Source organism: Tachyglossus aculeatus, chromosome 3 (genome assembly GCF_015852505.1).
Source record: "Tachyglossus aculeatus isolate mTacAcu1 chromosome 3, mTacAcu1.pri, whole genome shotgun sequence".
In the NCBI taxonomy this organism is placed as follows: domain Eukaryota; kingdom Metazoa; phylum Chordata; class Mammalia; order Monotremata; family Tachyglossidae; genus Tachyglossus; species Tachyglossus aculeatus.
The window spans coordinates 85,770,936-85,786,306 of record NC_052068.1 but is presented as its reverse complement, the minus strand read 5'-3'; the positions used below and the strand labels follow the sequence as shown (position 1 = coordinate 85,786,306).

Here is a 15,371-nt window from a genome sequence, read left to right as displayed (position 1 = left end):
CACATTCTACAGATGGGGTAACTGAGGCACAGAGAAGAGAAATGCAGCCCCACAAGGTCCCACAGCAATCAACCAACGGTCTTTATTGAGTGCTCACTATGTGCAGAGCACTGCTCTAAGCGCGGGGAGAGTACAACAGCCGAATTAGAAAGCGTGTTCCCTGCCCATAGTGAGCTGGGTCCTTCCGTCTCCCAAGCTGGTGATCTATCCGCTAGGCCACACTGCTTCTTGTGACTCATTTCAGCGATCCGTTTGAAAAATTGAGAGAAGTGTGTGACTTTTCCCGACCTCCCAACTTGTCAGATGTCGGCTGCTGCCCTTGCCCTTTGTCTTACAACCTTAGAAAGCCCATAGAAACGGGACTCAGTCTTCATTCCATGTGCGTTGTTTCTCCAATTAGGGTATGGACTCTTCAGATCTAGAAGACTTATGTTCTCACATCAATGGAAAAATTTCGAATATAAAAAAAACTCTCCAGTTGAGGAACATTGGTAAGCCACTTCGTCATTTAATTTTTTTTTTTTTTTTGGATGCTTTAATCCAGGGTATTGGGAATCCCTCCCAGATGAACCAGGCCATATTGAGTTTGAAGGTTCTAATCAGTGCTTTGAATAATTAATAAGGCAGCAAGTGCCTACTATAAATGCAGCATGAGTTTAGATAAAACAGGCAAATCATCATAGACGTAATCCTTGTCGCTATGAGTTTCCTAAGTAATTGAACAAATTTACTATCATTTCTGCCTGTCAGGCTTTAGAAACGGGAGAGGAGTGAGAATCAGAAGTAGTTCTATTGGATCAATCAGTAAATAATTACAAGTCCAAATTGAATTAGCCAAACTATTACGTTTAGGAAGTAGCATCCTGCATGGTCAGATTGGATGGGTTTGTTTTGGCGTGGCCCTGTTATATCACTCCATTCTTCCTCAGGATAGGGTGTGCTGAATTAATCTGTGGTATTTGAGTGTCTACTCTGTGCTGGGCACTGTACTAACATGCTTGGGAGGGTACAATAGGCTCAGTAGACAGGATCCCTGCCCTCAAAGAGCTTTCAGTTTAGCAGGGAAGAAAGACAGAAACTTAAGTAAATGATAGGTGGGGGAAACACAACAGAGTTTAAAGTCAGTAAATGATGTTGGGGTGAGATGAGTACTACAGTACTCAAAGGATGATTACTCAAGTGCCTAGGTTATATGCAGTAAGGTGGGGGAAATGAGAGATGAGTCAGGGAAGGTTTTTGGAGGAGATGTGATTTTTTTAAATAGAGCTTTGATGATGGGGAGAGTGGTGGCCTGCCATATCTGAAAGGGGAGAGAGTTTCAGGCAAGAAGGAAGAGCCAAAACCATGTCTGAATATTGCAGTACAGGTGAAGAAGGCGGGACTGGATTCTTCATAGCATCTGGCTGGTAAAAATCGAATTGTATAACCACTACAATATTTACTTGGTGCTCAAGAGTCCAGGATTAAATTTCTTCTCTGCCTGTATCATGCTCTCCCAAGCACTTGGTACTGTGTTCTATACACAGTAAGCGCTGAATACATACCTACGATGATGGTGAAGGTGTGAGCAAAAAAGGTCAGCAGTGTGAAAGAGGAGAGCGAGGCACTGAATAGTGGGAGAGGAGTGAGGATAAATATTGGGGAGAGAGAGATGAGAGGGATCAATCAATCATATTTATTGAGAGCTTAATGTGTGCAGAGCACTGTACTAAGCGCTTAGGAGAATACAATATAGTAGAGTTGGTTGGCCCATTCTCTGCCCACAAGGAACTTACAGTGTATTGGGGATGGGCAGTCATCGGAGGTTTTTGAGGAGTGGCAAACCATTCATTCATTCTTTCAATCGTATTTATTGAGCGCTTATTGTGTGCAGAGCACTGGACTAAGTGCTTAGGAGAGTACAATATAGTAGAGTTGGTTGGCCCATTCTCTGCCCGCAAGGAACTTACAGTGTATTGGGGATGGGCAGTCATCGGAGGTTTTTGAGGAGTGGAGAGCTGTGTGCAAACCATTCATTCATTCTTTCAATCATATTTATTGAGCGCTTACTGTGTGCAGAGCACTGGACTAAGCGCTTGGGAAGTACACGTTGGCAACATATAGAGACGGTTCCTACCCAACAGCGGGCTCACGGTCTAGAAGGGGGAGACAGACAACAAACGACGTTTTAGAAATATCCGGACAGCAGAGGGGAGCACCAATTTGAAAGGGGACAGACTCAAGTCTGGGAGGCCAGCAAGGAGGTCGATGCGGTAGTTGAGATGGGGTAGGATAAGTGCTTAGACCATCATGGGGTCAGTTTTGGATCATCATCAATCGTATTTATTGAGCGCTTACTATGTGCAGAGCACTGTACTAAGCGCTTGGGAAGTACAAATTGGCAACATATAGAGACAGTCCCTACGCAACAGTGGGCTCACAGTCTAAAAGGATGGAGAGGAAGAGACGGATTCTAGAATATGTTATTAAGAGAATCGACTGGATCCCCCAGATAGGCCAACGGGTCGATGGCGTGTAAGCAGCTGCACTTCCGTCTGCTAGAAATTAAAGTTAGGCCCAGCTGGATATTGTCTTTGCATTTTTGTTTGCATCATCGGGTGTATAGTTGCCTGTGTGACACGGGCAACCTCCCTGAGTGTGGCTACCTCTCTGTCTTGTCTTATGCTGTGCGTAGTCTCCGACCCATAGTGACGCCATGGACACATCTCTCTCAGAATGCCCCACCTCCATGTGCGATCATTCTGGTAGTGTATCCATAGAGTTTTCTTGGTAAAAATACGGCAGTGGTTTACCATTGCCTTCTTCCACGCAGTAAACTTGAGTTTCCGTCCTCGACTCTCTCCCACACCGCTGCTGCCCTGCATGGGGGAGTTTTGACTTGTAGCAGATTGCCTTCCACTCACTAGCCACTGCCCAAGCTAGGAAATCATCCAGGTGTGGTACTGAGAGGGGAAACTCGCAGTACAGTTGATCTCAAGACGTATTCAGCCATTATCTTTTGCTTTAATAGGGCAGGAGCCATCCTTGAAGACAGTGCTGAGTAAAATAGGATATGAAATGTCTCTTCTAAATGAATTTTTAAATAAATTGGAGCTGGAAGTTCAACGCCAAGAACATCTGAGGAATTCCCTGAAGGTAAACAAAGATGTTTGTCTTTTAGAAATAATGCAAGCCTAAATTTTCCTTTATAGAGCAAGCCAAGAAAAATTACCTAGGTTGCAAATGGAGCAGGACTTAGCTTTGTGTAAATACTTTTTAAGAAAATAGGTAGAAAGTGAGTCCCCTTGAGAGACAGGGACTGTGTCTAATTTTCACCTGCGTATTTTCTTCCAGTGCTTAGCACAGTGTGCTGCAGACAGTAAGCCCTTAGCAAATGCTATTACTACTAGAAAAGTCAAAGAATATTCGAGATTGACATTTAAAACAAGATTAGACAAGTAATTTGCCTGGATAGGAAAGAGTCAAAGTGGGCAAGTTTCAGGAAGGTAGGAATCGAGGCATTGTGAATAACAACAACCATAGTACAGTAATGGGACATACTTAGGTGACACATTTCCAGGCACTTCCACCATCACTAGAATCAATTTTGAATATGAAGGACGGCTGTCCTTTGATTCTCACCTCAGCCCTGTAAGACTGATGTAAATATTCTTATATTTTACTATTTCCCTCATCCCTTATCTATTTTAATGTCTGTCTGCCCTGGAAGACTGTCAGCTGCTTGTGGACAGGGATCAGGTCTATCAACTCTAGTATTGTACTTTCCCAATCACTTGCTTCAGTGTTCTGCACACGGTAAGTGTTCACGAAATACCATTGGTTGATTGACTGATTATAGGTAAACTGCTGTCTACTGGCCATATAATTGTTGATGATAAGGTTGTGATCTGATTTTAGAGCAGGATTTGGATTAGGGCAGTCCATCCTTGTGTTTACTCCAGCTTCTGTAACGGTACTTGACACATAGTAAGCGCTTATCAAACAAATACCAAAATAATAATGGAGAATAGATTTCAGGCCCCTTATACTGTCGTTGGGTGAATCATCCCTCTGATATTGTCAAATGGGCAGGGAGAAGGAGACATTTTTTTAATAATAATACTTTGTAGAGAGCTTAATTTTTCCAAAGAGCTTTCACTTGAGGGCTTTCATACCCTCTAGACTAAGCTTGTTGTGGGCAGGGAATGTGCTTACTGTTGTATTCTCCCAAGTGCTTAGTACAGTGCTTTGCACACAGTAAGCGCTCAATAAATGATTGGATGAATGAATCAATCAATCAATTATCACAGTTTATTCTCATGATACGCTAGTGAGAAAGAGAGAAGGCATTATTACCCCTATTTCATGGATGAGGAAACTGAGGATCAAAGTGTCTGAGGTTACGGAGCAGGCCGGTCTTTTTTTTTTTAAATGGTATTTATTAGGCACTATACTAAGCACTGGGGTAGAGACAAGCTAATCAGGTTGGACACAGTCCGTGGGGGTCACAGTTATAACCCCTATTTTGCAGGTGAGGTAAACGAGGCACAGAGAAGCTAAGTGACTTGAGGTGTCACATATTTTCTTAATCTAAGCAAACAAAAGTTTTGTTTGCCTGGACCCGGCTTCTAATCCTAGCTCCGCCACCTGTCTGCTCTGTGACCTTGGGCAAATCACTTAGCTTCTCTGTGCCTCATTTTGGAATTGCTTGAACCACCACTGAATATTGAAATCTGACTATATCGTTTGTGCCCTGAAAATTTGAGTGAGGGAAAATGATTGGCAGTCCCCAAAGCTTCAGAATATCAAGTCATTCTTCTTAAACCCCTACATTAATTCTGTAAACTATTCAAGTCTACCAGCTTCTTAGAGATTTATCATTTCCTACTTTTTGTTACCTAGCTGTTCCATGACACTTCTTTAGCTGTGTCTGGACACACTTTTAGAATCTTTCAAGCTGTTCTATTTTAAATCGACCATAAGGAGGACTAAACTTTTAATTTTAGGAGCTCCAAGAATCTATTGAAGGAGACTATAAAGAAGTAGAGCACCTCAAGGAAAATGTTCCTCCTCATCTTCCCCAAGTAAATCCAGCCTGGTAAGTGTATTCCTGCTGATGGTGAAATTTCTGATCAATGGCTTTTACACAGTTAAAATGGAAACATAACATGCTGCATGGAGACGTAGTTGCGTCCTTCAGTTTTACTGGTGGTTAATGACTTGGCAGTGTGCAAGGGGAGACCATCAGAAACCTAGAAAGATCAGCTACGCATACCTGTATAAGAAGGTTTAACAGACTGTAATCATTCTTTTGGGTCTCAATATCTTGTGTCTATCAGCAAAGACTTTTAAGACCCTTGACAACTAAGTAAGGCTTTTGGGAAGCAGTCTGTTTTTTTTATTTAGAAAGGCAAGTTGGAGTTCTCTTTAAAATGCCTGGAGTAAAGAGCTGAATGATTTGTAATAGGAGATTTCCAACTTTTAGGGCCACCTGCTTAGTCAATTTCTTGATTTAGCAAGTGTTTATTTCTGGGCACAAGGGCTCGAATTTTAGGGCCCTGTATGTACTAGGTGCTGTTTAGAACTTAAAAAAAAATCTTGGTACTTAATTGCAGAGAACTTGTAGTCCAAATGGCCACAGTTTATGCATGTACTACGGGTACAAATAGGGGAAAGAAAAAGAATTCAGGAAAGACAGATCTCTGTGTAAATACGTAAAATATTGAAATTTTATCGTAATCTTCCTGCATGTAGTTTATTTTTAAAAATATGAATTTTTACTTGGACCATTCACTTGATAGACCACCCTGCTTTCAGGCTGGCAAGTGGGTATGGCTGGATGGAGCAAGAGGTTTTGGTAGTGAGAAGCCAGGGAGTCATCAGGAACAATCACATCATTAGCGAAGTTCTGAGGAGCCGGGAAGGAGAGACGGAAGGGGAGAGAGGCTTCAAAATGACTCCAAGGAGTGGAGATGGAACCAGAGCTAACTGTGTGCAGAGCACTGAACTAAGCGCTTAGGAGGGTACAGTTCATTTGAGTTGGTAGCCACCACCCTTGCCCTTGAGGAGCTTACAGTCTAGCGGGAATTCAGGGAGACTGATATCGTCACACAGAGGCACTTTTTCCCTTCCTTTCGCCTCACTGGTTTACCATCCAAATCTTTGCACACATGCAAACTCAGGCACTTTGTGCACACTTTTGGGACACACCTTGCCCCGCCGTTCTTCCGTCCTCACTCAAAAATAACGATGAGCTTACCCATCCAAACGTCTTTAGCTAAAGCAGCCAGAGCTCCAGCAGCGCCAGTAGGCAAAGGGAAGTGTCAGAGCAGCTGTGGCACCTTCTATTGCTTTTCCAGTTCGCTCCTCCCTGTAGACACCTAGATGAGTAAGTCTTTTGGGCTCTGTCAGCATGGATGAATGTTTCTGGGGATTGGAGTTCGAGAGGAAATTGGCCCACTCAAGCGTATTTTTCTGGCAGTCTTCATCTGGGAAACAGTGCTGCAGGGAGTTCATTCTTTCATATTTATTGAGTGCTTACGGTGTGCAAACCACTGTAGTAAGTGTTTGGGAGTGGGAAGGAGCTGTGTAGGGAAAGCCGGGCAAGCGCATGAGCATAATAATAACAGTAATAATAATGATGGTATTTGTTAAGCGCTTACTATGTGCCAAGCAAATCAAGTTGGACACAGTCCCTGTCCCACATGGGGCTCACAGTCTCAATCCCCATTTTACAGATGAGGTAACTAAGGCACAGAGAAGTGAAATGACTTGCCCAAGATCACACAGCAGACAAGTGGCGGAGCCAGGATTAGAACTCATGGCCTTCTGACTCCCAAGCCCGTGGTCTATCCACTATGCCATGCTGCTCGTATGGGCTGGTGGATAGAGCAAATTTAGCAAATGGTTGAGTATAACAATCTTGAATAGCTCTTTTCCAAGCTGGATACTTCTGTTATCAGGATGTGACATATTGATAGAGAAGCAGCGTGGCTTAGTGGAAAGAGCGTGGGCCGCGGAAAGGACGTGGGCTTGGGAGTCGTGGGTTCTAGTCCCAGCTCCGCCACTTATCAACTGTGTGACTTTGGGCAAGTCACCTAACTTCTCTGTGCCTCATTTACCTCATCTGGAAAATGGGGATGAAGACTGTGAGCCCCATGTGGGACAACCTGATCACCTTGTATCTCCCCCAGTGCTTAGAACATTGCTTGGCACATAGTAAGCGCTTAACAAATACCAAAATTATTATCATATTGATCTATCATCAATCGTATTTATCATCAATCGTATTTATTGAGCGCTTACTATGTGCAGAGCACTGTACTAAGCGCTTGGGAAGTACAAATTGGCAACAATGATCTAGATAATCTAGACACCCTCTTTACTTATCCTGCAGCAGTGCAGGACCCATGGTGAAAACTGAAGAACAAGACCAAGTTGCAGAACCTGGGCAAACAAAGAAATCGTTAAAACAGCCAAAAATGATTAAAGAAGCCTTATTAATAACTGCAGCTGAATTCAATACTGTTCCTGCGTAAGTATGCTTATATTTCTTTAATATCAGGCATGCATGGTTACAGCTAGTTTTAGTCATAAGACTTGCTCATATTGATTACCTCCTCCAGGAGGCCTTCCCAGACTGAGCCCCTTCCTTCCTCTCCCCCTCGTCCCCCTCTCCATCCCCCCTATCTTACCTCCTTCCCTTCCCCACAGCACCTGTATATATGTATATATGTTTGTACATATTGATTACTCTATTTTACTTGTACATATCGATTCTATTTATTTTATTTCGTTAGTATGTTTGGTTTTGTTCTCTATCTCCCCCTTTTAGACTGTGAGCCCACTGTTGGGTAGGGACTGTCTCTATATGCTGCCAACTTGTACTTCCCAAGCGCTTAGTACAGTGCTGTGCACACAGTAAGCGCTCAATAAATACAATTGATGATGATGCTGATGACAAATTTCTTGCAAAGTAACACAGCTGCTGTATTGTTTAAGATAGTAGGGCCATTTTATCAGTATACCTTTGAAATATAATGGGAAGCAGCATGGCATAGTGGAAGGAGCACAGGCTTGGGAGTCAGAGGACACGGGTTCTAATCCCGGCTCCGCCACTTGTCTGCTGTGTGACCTTGGGCAAGTCACCTCACTTCTTTGTGCCTCAGTGACCTCATCTGTAAAATGGGGATGAAGACTGTGAGCCCCACGTGGGACAACCTGACTACCTTGTATCTACCCTAGCGCTTAGAACAGTGCTCGGCACATAGTAAGCGCTTAACAAATACCATCATCATCATCAAGACTACACTCATCATAGAATTTTATTTGCTTAAATTCAAATAAGGAAAACATCATCATCAGTGGTGTTTATTAACTGCCAACTGTGTGCAGAGCAGTAAATTAACTGCTTGATAGAAGCAAAAGACAGGTCCCTCGCTTTAGGGATTTAAAAAGTAATTTTCCACCAGCATGTCTATTGCCAATTTTCTTTCAAAAGTATTCTTTTGTTTTGTTAGGAGTGATTTTTATTTTGCTCTACTCTTTCCTGGGATACTTAAGGTGGATATTCGTTTTAGGGTGGGAATGGAGTTTATTTTGTGTTGGGAGGTCATGGGATTGACTGCTTTTCTGACCACTCCACCTCTTTTCTACTATTCACCCATTCTCTCTCCTCTGCCTTATTGCTATCATTGGGGACAATTTGTGGGGGAACTAGGTCTGACCTGTTATGGCATTGCTTTCCCCCACCCTACCTCCTTCCCCTCCCCACAGCACCTGTATATATGTTAGTACAGATTTATTACTCTATTTATTTTACTTGTACATATTTACTATTCTATTTATTTTGTTAATGATGTGCATCTAGCTTTATTTGTGTTTATTCTGATGACAACACCTGTCCACATGTTTTGTTTTGTTGTCTGTCTCCCCCCTCTAGACTGTGAGCCCATTTTTGGGTAGGGACCGTCTCTATATGTTGCTAACTTGTACTTCCCAAGCGCTTAGGACAGTGCTCTGCACACAGTAAGCACCCAATAAATACGATTGAATGAATGAATGAATTGCTTATCCTATCAAAATGATAGGAAAGCACTTTCGATTAAGAATGGCAGAGACCTGGCCAAGTAGAACACCTTTATCACTAGGGTAAGCATTTGTTGATATGCTGCCGTTTCTATTTATTTGAACATAGCTTTAAGTTTATGCTTCATTGGTTGCTAATCTGTAATTATTCCTTGGTGGGCAAACTATCAGTATTTAAATGAGAAAATGGTCCTAGCCTATTCTGATAACTACCAAATCCAATGGGATGAAGTTATTTGTCATAGAAATTGAAATGTATTATAAATGCCACTATATGACTTTTTCAATCTGGGGCTTTTTTTAAGGTATATGAAATCTCGTTTGACATACTGTCAAATTAATGATGTTGTTCAAGAAATCAACAGGGCAGTGACTAGTAAATATAAGATTCTCCAACAACCAAAAAAATCTATGAGCTCTGCAGTCAGAAATCTCTATCACAGATTCCTTGAAGAAGAAACCAAGGATACTAAAGGTAAGTAATATGACTTACTTGGAAATATGGCAAGTTAAAACATTAAGCTAAACCAGGGAAGGTAAACCATTCCACAGGTAATTGGCATTCAAAGAAATTTTTCCACATCTAGATCCTGTACACTAGAAAATACTGCCTAGTTTCAATTGCCATTATGGGGCAGTCTAGAAATATAGCTCTAAATACAGATCAATGGAGATCTACTCCCTCTGTATTTCCCATTATCAAAATATATCCCTATATAGTGATATCTATATATTAAATCTCTCTTCCAGCACACCATCTATGAGTTAATCGATCATATTTATTGAGGGTTAAGGAGGGTTAAACTATTTAGAAGTAGTGAATTCCTTAGTTTATTATTCAGAGTAAATCAGTAGCTGGTACAGATTGTGGAAAGAGCGTCAAGAGGGGGATTGAATCTCTTTTATTGATTAAATTCATTTAATTAATGCTGCTAACTGGACTCCAGCTGGCGAGGTGGTCTCTAGCCAGTTGACCATCTTGATGGAGAAATGGTGGTTGGGAGTCGGGGAAGGGAACTTAGCATCATCATGGCATGTGTTTCAATGTGCTCCATGCTATGTAAATGTGATCTGATTAATGTTGTTGAATATTACTGCAAGAGTACTTTGTGCCTCTCGATGGCGAGTCCTTATGCATTAATGAATAGAGTAAGAACTGAAGCCTTGTCTTCGGAAGGCAAATGTTTGGTCATAGTTAATCTTTCAGTTGATAACATTGCTTTTGGGTAAATGGAATGCTTAGTGAGAAAGCACTCAGTTACGCCTGGTACCTCTGCGTTTCCTGTCTTTGTGTGTCAAGCTTTTCCAAGGCGCAGGGCCTCTGGTTATAGCCAATCAATCAATTAATCGTCTTAATTGAGTGCTTACTGTCTGCAGAATACTGTAGTAAGCATTTGAGAGGATACAGTATAACAGATTGAGCATACTCGTTCCCTGTCCACACTGAGCATACAGTCTAGAGTCTAGAAGGGGGAGACAAACAATAATATAAATGAATTACAGATATGTGCATAATAATGATATTGATGATGATGATGGTATTTGTTAAGCGCTTACTCTGTGTCACGACTCTTCTAAATGCTGAGGTTGTGTCAACCCAATCAGGCTGGACACAGTCCCTGCCCCACCTGGGGCTCACGGTCTTAATCCCCATTTTACAGATGAGGTAACTGAGGCACAGACAAGTTAAGCGACTTGTCCAAGGGCACACAGCAGATAATTAGAGAGTCAGGATTAAATCCCAGGTCCTTCTGACTTCCAGGCCTGCGCTCTGACAATTAGGCCGTGGTGCTTCCTAAGTACTGTGGGTCTGAGGGAGGGGTAAATAAAGGGAGCAAATCCAAGGGTGAGGTTGACGCAGAGGGAGTGGGAGAAAAGGAAATTAGGATTTAGGGAAGGGCTCTTGGACATGTGCCTTCAATAAGGCTTTGAAGGTGGGGAGAGTAACTATCTGTTACATGTCTAAAGGTGAATGGCCAATAAATTTTCTAATGTTCTGCTGTTGAAAGTCCAGTCATCAATAAAACAAATCAATACTATAGTTCCCCAAACCAACTGTAACCTCAGAAATTGAAGTTGTGTTGATTTTAAATTTTTGAGATACAAATTAGAATTAGTTGATGATTGACTTTTAAGTATCTGGTTTTAGGCTATTTGCCACTCCCCCTATCCTTTCCCCAAATCTGCCTCAAAATGATGTCAGCATACCTACCTAGCTGACAAAAAGCCATGGGTTTACTATTCTCGCTGTGGGCAAGGAACATGTTTACATAGTCTGTTACGTTGTACTCTCCAAGCGCTTAGTACAGTGCCCTGTACACCATAAGCACTCAATAAATATAACTGATTGACTCTTCACTCGTATTGCCAGCCTTGTTTGCCCATCAATCAATCAATCAATCGTATTTATTGAGCGCTTACTGTGTGCAGAGCACTGTACTAAGCGCTTGGGAAGTACAAGTTGGCAACATATAGAGATGGTCCCTACCCAACAGTGGGCTCACAGTCTAGAAGGGGGAGACAGAGAACAAAACCGAACATATTAACAAAATAAAATAAATAGAAATGGAGAGAGAGAAACAGAGGGGGCAGAGAGACAGAGAAAGAGAGGAAGAAATAGAGAAATGGAGAGAGAGAGAGAGAGAAACAGAGAGGGGGCAGAGAAACAGAGACAGAGGAAGAAATAGAGAAATGGAGAGAGAGGGCAGAGAAGCAGACAGAGACAGAGAGAGAGACAAACAGGCAGAGACAGAAAGAGAAACAGAGACAAACAAGGAAACAGAGACAGAGAAACAGAGAGAGGCAGAGAGAGAGAGAGTTAATACAAGTTAATCAGGTTGGACACAGTCCCATAATCCCCATTTTACAGATGAGGTAACCGGGTCACGGAGAAGTTAAGGGACTTACCCAAGGTCACATAACAGAGACAGGATCTGTTCAGGCTCAGATCTTTCTGATTTCCAGGCCCATGTATCCTGTCCTGCTTCAGAGGTAGAGAGGGTGAGGAATGGTGCAGATGAGATGGCGCAAAAGCATTACGAAGTGGGGTAGGAGCAGATTGATTCCTCTCTGAATCCGATGGAATGGCAGAATGTGAGTCCCCCTTGGGAGAGAGTGGGGAAGGCGGAGTTGCCTAGAATGAACCAGTGGTCATTCAGTGGTGGCAAAGAACAGTGCTTTGCACATAGAAAGTGCTCAATAAATGCGATTAAAAAAAAAAGGAGGAGCAGGGGATGGGAAGTTTGCCCATGATGGAATAGGGAAACGGAACGGGAATGTGTTGAATGGGGAGTGGGATGGGTAAGTCATGGCGAAGTCCTGACCCTCAAGGACCGTGGCTTCCAATTCCTAGTTTTGAGGGCTTGCAGCTTACAGTCCCTGGTCCTGAAAGCATGCAGAAGTCAAAGGGAGGGATGGCACGGTTTCTTGGGCTGACGGGCCGTAGTCCAGAGTTGAGGGAGAAAGCATGATGAGGGGAGGAAGCAACCCCACCCGAGACTATGGAGACAAGGTGGCGAGTGCCGTCGATCCTTGGAATTGGAGAAAATGCTGGGTGAGAGCCTCCTTACTAGGCACGTTACTAGGACCTGGTGTTGTCATTTGAAATGTTTAGCGGTCTCTTGTTCAGGATACACTGAAGGCATCTCATTGAATAACTGGCACTACGTAGCATTAAATCATATCAGTAAATGGATAACTTCAGTGATACAAAAATGATTTTTCTTGCAAATGTGAAAGTTGCATCCTGTCAGAAAACGTTGCTATACTAATGTCGAAGTCCACGCATTAATGCCGATTGTCGGAACAGTTTATTGGTAACACTAATGTATACCTGTCTATTTTCAGGTCAGTTCTTTATAGTGGAGGCCGATATAAAGGAGTTCACTAATCTGAAGCTCGACAAGCGGTTCCACGTGATACTGAACATTTTGCGTCACTGTAGGCGATTGTCAGAAGTGCGAGGTGCAGGACTTGTCCGTTACGTTATCACCTAACGTGTCCCCGTGATTTTCCTCATCATCTTTGACCATAATGTTTATATTGGCATTTTCCCTACTTTTTTACTTTAAAATAAAAGAAATACTTGCTGGAATACCTTTTAATTTAAAAATAGTTGAGGAATTTAAACTTTGATTTTACTTAGTAAGGAGGAAGTTTTGAATAATAAACATGATATTTATTAAGTGCCTACTAAGATTCGAAGCCCTGTTATATTGTATTCTCCCAAGCACTTAGTACAGCGCTCTGCATAGTGAGCTCAATAAATATGATCGATTGATTCTACACTCGTATTGATGGCATTGTTTGCCCATGTATCTTGTCCTGCTTCAGAGGTAGAGAAGGTGAGGGATGGTCCAGATGAGATGGCTCAAAAGCATTAAGCATAATAGGAGCAGGCTAATTCCTCTCTGTGAGTCCAAGAAAGTGGCAGAATGTGAGTCCCCCTTGGGAGAGAATGGCAGAGACTGGACTTAAACTTTGACTCAGCCTTGCTGATTCATCAGGACAGTAAAAATTTTAGCATTTACCTAACAAAGCATTAAATTTGGGTGGAATTTTTTCATGAACAATATTTTCTGATAACCGAGGAAGAAAACGAAGTACAATGATCCGTTCCTTGCTTGACTCGTTACTGTGAGTTAATCTTCTTCTCTTGGGTAACTAGTGCAATTATTGGTGAATATTTTAAATGTGAGATCAGGACAGCATTACAGAAACCTAAATAATGCAATTTCCTTTCCTTCTAATAGGCTCAGTAGTTGTCGAAGGGACTGCTTTGTAAATATGAAATGTTCTAATTAAAAAGATTTGTTGGCATAGTTGTACACCATTTGCTTAGTAGATACCGCTGGTTTAATCACTAGTAGCTTAGCTGAGATGCATTGAATTGGATTAATCTCTGGAAATAATATTGACTTTCCATTTCAAGTAAAAACTGTGGGAAAAAATTTAATAGTGAGAAATTCAAACCTGTTGAATAGTAAGTGACTATAGTTCCTAGCTCTGTAATTGTTGGTGAAGACTTTTAGAACAAACCAATGGCAAATAGTTTAGTCTCAATAAGGATGAGTCCAAACTGATTGGAAAATAAGTTTGCAAGATTCAAAAAGTGTTTAAGAAACAAGCATGAGAAGAGATTCTGCACATTTACAGTAGTGCAAAGAAATAAGGGACGGAATATGAACTGTACCCCTAACTTGAGGAAAACAGTTTCCAAAAATGTGACTTCTGTGGTTTTTGATTTGTATGAATTGTCATTTTGAAGAGCTGTGTTGCTTGCCTTTTTATGTGTTTTATTTGAAAGACTCTGATCTTTAGAAAGAGAAATTCTTAAAATTGGCCATGTTTCAGATTGGATCTAGCCTTTCTAATCTGGCTTCATGTATCATAAAAAGTATTAATCCTGTTATATGAACCTGGCTGGTTGGATTGTAAGTACTGTTTACCATTTTAATATTTTCTCTGTGGGAAGCTAATAATATTAATAGATTTTTAATTAAATCACATGCCCACTTTCTGTTTGGAACAGAAAAAGTATTTTGGCTCCATTTCCTCCACTTTCACATTTCTTTTCCTGGGTTTCCAATTTTCCTTGCCTTACTCAACCATAAGCCCCCTGCCTCCCTGTAGTTGAATGTAACTTTTTAGACCTGAGACTTTCTGGCTAAACTGCCAAATTCCAGACTTATTGAAATACTTAAGTTTGGCAACAAGTCTTTAAAACCCAAATGTATTGCCTTGCTACACCGGTTGATTAACATCCACCTGATTTTTGGCTTTATCAAGCTCTTGAAAGGTAAGTAGTGTTTTTGTTCAATTAGTAGCATTAGAAGCACATCTTTGTTGAAAATACTGAGAAGTTTCTTCTATTGGAAGCATCAGAAATTAAAGACTGTGTCTATTAAAGCACATTACCTTGAGTGGCTCCCCACCATGATCATTTACAGTTATTGAGAGTCTTCGGTGTGCAGGTGTTCAGAGAATTTCTAGAAGGCTACCATGCTCCTGCCTTCAAGGAGTGAACAGTGTAGTGAACTAATTTCCCCTTTCTCAATTTCCATCTCCATCTAAAGTGCCCATTCTTCCCTTCCAGAAGCAGCACCCCCTTATGCCTTCTGACCGTCTAATCTTCCTGTCTTTTTCTTCTCCCTTATGGGTTAATCTTCATTTTTCATTCATTCAATCATGCTTATTGAGCACCTACTGTGTGCAGAGCCACTGTACTAAGCACTTGGAAAGTACAGTTCAGCAATAGAGATGATCCCTGCCCATATGGGGCTTATAGTCTAGAAGGGGAATCTGTA

General features: G+C 41.7%; 1 protein-coding gene across 2 annotated transcripts; it reads left to right on the top strand.

The window, feature by feature from the left end:
• Positions 1–403: 403 nt before the first annotated feature.
• On the top strand, positions 404–13,211 carry SKA1 (spindle and kinetochore associated complex subunit 1). 2 transcript variants are annotated; one of them, XM_038744278.1, is made up of 6 exons: positions 404–491; positions 3,011–3,135; positions 4,986–5,077; positions 7,379–7,513; positions 9,372–9,541; positions 12,913–13,211. In XM_038744278.1, the coding sequence occupies exons 1-6, from the start codon at positions 404–406 to the stop codon at positions 13,059–13,061; spliced, it is 759 nt and encodes a 252-aa protein (XP_038600206.1). In that variant the 3' UTR covers positions 13,062–13,211. The 2 variants fall into 2 exon arrangements, with proteins under 2 accessions (XP_038600206.1, XP_038600205.1); XM_038744277.1 differs by having other exon boundaries at positions 7,376–7,513.
• The last annotated feature ends 2,160 nt before the right edge of the window (positions 13,212–15,371 follow it).

What these genes read in the sequence shown, in the direction of transcription:
- SKA1 (XM_038744277.1), top strand. Translation starts at nt 404, where the DNA reads ATGGACTCTTCAGATCTAGAAGACTTATGTTCTCACATCAATGGAAAA. An exon ending in TCTCCAGTTGAGGAACATTG is followed by an intron (nt 492 to 3,010) that starts GTAAGCCACTTC and finishes TTGCTTTAATAG; the next exon opens with GGCAGGAGCCATCCTTGAAG. An exon ending in AGAAACCAAGGATACTAAAG is followed by an intron (nt 9,542 to 12,912) that starts GTAAGTAATATG and finishes GTCTATTTTCAG; the next exon opens with GTCAGTTCTTTATAGTGGAG.